Raw genomic sequence first — 5342 nt, forward strand, 5'->3', positions numbered from 1 at the left:
CGCGCTTGCGGGGGCAGTCGAGGGTTTAGGGTTTAGGGTTTTGAAACCCTCGGCGGCGAGTGCCTTCTTTATGGTTTCGAGGGGTCGGGATTTGCTGCTGCTGCAGCAGCACAAAAGGGAGAAGACTCTTGCTGCGCTGCTGCCCATTTTGAACAGGCTTTACCTCGCCCACGACCTGCTGCAGCACATGCAGCAGCAGCAGCAGCAGCAGCAGCAGCAGCAGCAGCAGCAGGCGGCGAGGGGCCGGGGCGCCGGCGGGGAGGCGCCGGGAGCAGCAGCAGCAGCAGCAGCAGCAGCGGGAGCTGCGGCGGCGACCGCAGCAGAGCAGCCCGCCGCTGCTGCTGCCCCTTCCAGCGCCCCCGCTGCTGCTGCTGCTCCCGCTGCTGCTGCTGCTGCTGCTGCTGCTGCTGCGAGGCCCCCCGAAGGCGTGGCCCGGGCGCTGCTGCGGGCAGCAGTTGAGGGGGGCTGGAGGCATGCAGCGCTGCAGCCACTGGAGCTGCTGGAGAAGGAGGAGCAGCAAGCGCTGCAGCAGCAGCAGCAGCTGCTGCTGCAGCAGCTGCTGCAGCAGCGGCCGGAGGACCAAGAAGCAGCTGCTGCCAACCCCCTCGCGCTGCTGCGCCCCGTGCTGCTGCTGCTGCCCAGCCAAGACTCTGTGCTGTCGCTGCTGCTGCTGCTGCAGCAGCTGGACCCTTTGGGGCGAATTGCTGTGCAGTGCCTCTCGGACGTGGGCAGGGACTACCAGCAGCAGCAGCAGCAGCAGCAGCAGCAGGACGAGCAGCAGCAACAGCAGCAAGAGCAGCAGCAGCAGCAGCTAGAAGATGTGCCCCCAGAGGAGTGGAGGAAGCTGGGAAGCAGCTGGCAGCGGCTGCTGCTCAAGGACCCCAGCAGGGTTCAAGTCCTAGCAGCAAACAAGGCTCTGCAGCTGCAGCAGCAGCAGCAGCAGCAGAAAGAGGGGCAGCTGCAGCAGCAAAAACAGCAGCAGCAGCAACAGCCGGATATTCTCAGGGTTCCAACAATGTATGGATCACGCATCCGGTAGGCACGAGCTGCTGCTGCTGCTGTTGCTGCTGTCGAGTCTGCTGCTGCTCTTGCTGCTGCTACTGCTGCTGCGGCTTTGCCTGCTGCCCGTGTTGCTTCTTGCTGCTGCTTATCCAGGGTATGCCTGTGCTGCTGGCGCTGCTGCCCACTGCGGCTACCGTCAGCAGCAGCAGCAGCAGCAGCAGCAGCAGCAGCGCCAGCAGCAGCGGCGGCATCGCTCCACCCTCGATAGCAGCAGCAGCACCAGCAGCAGCAGCAGCACCAGCAGCAGCAGCAGCGCCAGCAGCAGCAGCAACACCAGCAGCAGCAGCAGCAGCAGCAGCACGTATTTGTTTATGCTGCGTGTTTATTAGGTGGGGTTGCTGCGACATTATACTGGCAACTCCTGCTGCCTTCTGGGCCTCCTGGGGGCCCCTCTTGGGGGCCCCCCTTCCCTCTGTGGTGATTTGTGAAGAAATTGATTTGCTGCTGCAGCAAAACAAAACCAAAAATGCCACTATTAACATCCTCGGAAAGTTGAGGCCGAGGCCCCCCATTAACGCCCCAAACACAGTCAAAGTCAAGGTCCTGCTGCTGCTGCTGCTGCTGCTGCTGTTCCTGCTGCTGCTGCCGCTGTTGCTGCTGCTGCTGCTCGCTATTCCTGCTGCTGCTGCTGTTCCTGCTGCTGTTTCTCCAGCTGCCAAGAAACGCTTGCTTGCTGCTGTCTCTGCTGTTAAAAGCGTCGTGCGGAGCGTCTTGCTGCTGCTGCAGCAGAATCCAGCAGCAGCAGCAGCAGCAGCAGCAGCAGCAGCAGCAGCAGCAGCAGCAGCAGCTCGTGTGTTTGTGCTCAGGCCAAGGCTTTGCCCCCAACCCAACTGATATTCATCGGGTCTACAGTTTCTTATGGGGGCCCCTGCAGCAGCGGGGTTTTGCTGCTGGAGCGGTTCAGCACTGCTGCGCCGGTGCAGCAGCAGCAGCAGCAACAGCAGCAGCAGCAGCAGCAGCAACAGCGGCAGCTGTGGCTGCGGCTCAATGACGGCAACTTGAGGAAGGAGATCGAGAGGCAGTATCCCGTGTGGAACGAACTAAAGAGGGAGGAGCAGTTGCTGCAGCAACAGCAGCAGGAGCAGCAGCACCTACGCGCCAGCCGTAGGAAAGCCACTGAAGACCAGCAGCAGCAGCAGCAAGAGCAGCAGCAGCAGCGAGAGCATCAGCAGCAGCTGTTGCTGCTCGAAGCCATGGCAGATCTAGACTTGGAAAAGGACCGGCAGCAGCTGCTGCGTGCTGCAGAGTTCAAAGAGCGCTTTAATCTGCTGCTGCTGCTGCTGCAGCAAGTCCCTGCCGCCCTCACCGTGGTGTTCTGCAGCAGCAGCAGCAGCAGCAAAGAGCTCACGCTGCTGCTGCGGCAGCACGGCTGGCCCGTTTCTGCTTACCACAAGCAGCTGTCGATGCGGCGGCGGTTAGCAGCAGCAGAAGCAGCAAACGCAGCAGCAGCTGCACCGGCAGCAAGTGCAGCAGCAGCAGACGCAGCAGCAGCAAACACAGCAGCAGCAGCAGCAGCAGCAGCAGCAGCCCCGCATATTCTGGTGGCTACAGATTTGCTGTCGCGCTCCGGGCAGCTAAAAGGAAAAGCTCATGTAATTAATTTTCATTTTCCAACAAATGCTGCTGCTTACGTGCACAGAGCAGCACTTGCTGCTCCAGGTACTTTATTGCTGCTGCTGCTGCTGCTGCTGCATTTGTTGCTGCTGCGTTTGCTGCCGTTGCTGCTGCTGCTGCCTTTATGGCTGCTGCTGCTGCTGCTGCTTGTAGGAGTGCAGCTGTTGCTTCTGCTGCGTTTGTTGCTGCTGTAGGTGCCGGTAGCAGCTAGACTGCTGCCGCTGCTGCTGCTGCTGCTGCTGCTGCTGCTGCTGCTCTTTGCTGCTGCTCTGATTTTTCGTCGCTGCAGCTCTTCCATCTGTCTGCTGCTGCCTATGCTGTGCTGCTGCTGCTGCTGCTGCAGCAACTTCGTTTCAAGAGGACAAATCCCATACAATGGGTCCTCCTGGGGAGCCCCTGGGGGGCCCCCAGGGGGGCCCCCAGGGGGGCCCCATGGGGGGCCCCTATGGGGGCCCCCTGGGTATGGGTCTTGTATCAAACATAATAGGGGCAGCTGACATGCCCCTAGCTTCCCAAGTATTTGCTGCTGCAGTGCAGCAGCAGCCGCTGCAGCGGCTGTTTTCGAACAAGAGATCCTTGAGGAGGAGAATCAAACGGCAGCAGCAGCAGCAGCAGCAGCAGCAGCAGCAGCAGCAGCAGCTGGGAGACGAAGAACAAGGGGAGCTGCAGCAGCAATTGGGACGGAAGCAGCAGCGGCAGCAGCAGAGGGGCCCCTTTAAGGAGGGGCCCCTCTTCAGCAAGGTGCTGTGGGCAGCAGGAGAGACACATGGCTTCTACGTTGCTGCTGCTGCTGCTGCTGCTGCTGCAGCAACAGGTGCAGCACCAGCACCCCGTGCTGCCGCTGCTGCTGGGGTCAGCAAAGATACTATTGAATTCTTCAAGCAGATGAAGAGCGGCAGCAGCAGCAGCAGCAAAGAAGGCGCTGCTGCAGCCACAGGGAGAGCTGCTGCAGCAGCAGCACCAGCCACAGCCCCTGACGGACCGCAGCAGCAGCAGCAGCAGCAGCAACAGCTGCAGCAGCAGCAACAGGAACACCTGCAGCAGCAGGAGCCGATATCCTGGTTCCTTGATTCTGACGACGAAGCGGAAGAGGAAGGCAATAGCTGCCGCAGGAGCACAACAACAGCAGCAGCAGCTGCTGCTGCTGCTGCTTCTGCTGCTGCTGCTTCTGCTGCTGCTGCTGCTGAATCACAGGTTCTGCCGCGCAACTGGACAAAAGAAGAATACACTCGTCTTGTAATTCAGCGGATGCGGCGAAGAGGGTCGCCCTCAGTGCAGCAGCAGCAGCAGCAGCGGCAGCAGCTCTTGCAGCTGCAGCAGCAGCTGCAGCAGCAGCAGCAAACGGCAGAAGTTCGGCGCACCAAAATGCTTCTTAGAAACTTTCAAGGAGCCGACGCATTCGCTGATGATCTTAAACTGTGAAGACTGCAGCAGCAGCAGCAGCTGCAGCAGCAACAGCAGCAGCAGCTGCAGCAGCAACAGCAGCAGCGGAAGGCCGCAATGCTGTGGGAGCTGCTGCGGTGGGCAGCAGCAGCAGCAGTTACGGCGGCAGCAACTAGAAAAGCAGCAGCATGCGCTACAGCAGCAGCGGCAGCAGCACGCGCTGCAGCTGCAGCAGCTGCCTCAGCAGCAGCAGCAGGAGCAGGCACAGCAGCTGCAGCAGCACGCGCTGTAGCAGCAGCAGCAGCACGCGCTGTAGCAGCAGCAGCAGCACGCGCTGCAGCAGCAGCAGCAGGCTGCTGCAGCTGCTGAGCAACAAATCCGTTTCTTTGTTTCTTTTGATTTCTGAATTTGATTTATATCTCCTTTTCCTCTCTGCTGCTGCTGTTTGCCCGCGTGGCTGCTTCTGTGTCTACAAACCCTAAACCCTAAACCCTAAACCCTACTTGGTGAACCCTAAACCCTAAACCCTACTTGGTAAACCCTAAACCCTACGCCGGGTGCTGAACCCTAAACCCTGCGCCCTGAGGCAAACCCTAAACCCTAAATGCAACTTCACTTGCCCGCGAGTCCTCGAGCAGTTTTCTAGGAAACAACGCCGGGCCCATCACTTAGGGTTTAGGGTTTAGGGTTTAGGGTTTAGGGTTTAGACGGCCATTGGCATTTTGATGGTGGGGTGAGGGTTGTAGCCGACGAGCTCGAAGCTGTCTGCAGTGAAGTCCTCGATTTCCTGCGGCAAGAAACCGCAAGCAGCGCAAACCGCGAATTAGGGTTTTGGTCGAGGGTTTAGGGTTTAGGGTTTAGGGTTTGTCGCAGCTCTCCGCCGCCGGCTTTGCGGGCACTGCCCGCGCTGCCGTCGCGGCTGCGCCCGCGCTGCTGCGCGCCCCCGCCGGGCGCCGAGGGCCTAGGGTTTAGGGCCTAGGGTTTAGGGTTTAGGGTTTAGGGTTTAGGGTTTAGGGTTGCCTGGGGCTGGCCGCGGATCCTGAGTGCGGGAAAAGGCGCGGGGGGCCGCTGCAGCTGCTGCAGCAGCTGCTGCTGGTGGCTGCTGTAGACGTGGGCGTGTGCGAGGCAGTGAATGAACTCGCAGGGAATTAAATTTGTTATTTTCGAAATTAAAATTGTCAACAAAGAATAAGAAGCAACATTAAAAGGCACTCCCAGCCCCACGTCGCAGCTGCGCTGGTACAAGCAGCAAGACAGCCGCCCCCCCCCCGCCAGGAACTGAC

General features: G+C 60.2%; 1 protein-coding gene across 1 annotated transcript; it reads left to right on the forward strand.

Moving 5' to 3' along the window:
- Positions 1 to 70: 70 nt before the first annotated feature.
- ENH_00022330 (helicase, putative) lies at positions 71 to 4351 on the forward strand (the record flags this gene model as incomplete). The annotated part of the gene is made up of 5 exons (XM_013579595.1): positions 71 to 1035; positions 1392 to 1602; positions 1869 to 2721; positions 3020 to 4026; positions 4205 to 4351. 5 exons carry the CDS (start codon positions 71 to 73, stop codon positions 4349 to 4351), a joined length of 3183 nt encoding a protein of 1060 aa, XP_013435049.1.
- Between the last annotated feature and the right edge of the window lie 991 nt (positions 4352 to 5342).

This window comes from Eimeria necatrix, genomic scaffold (assembly GCF_000499385.1).
Source record: "Eimeria necatrix Houghton genomic scaffold, Enh_scaff1795, whole genome shotgun sequence".
Lineage (NCBI taxonomy): Eukaryota > Apicomplexa > Conoidasida > Eucoccidiorida > Eimeriidae > Eimeria > Eimeria necatrix.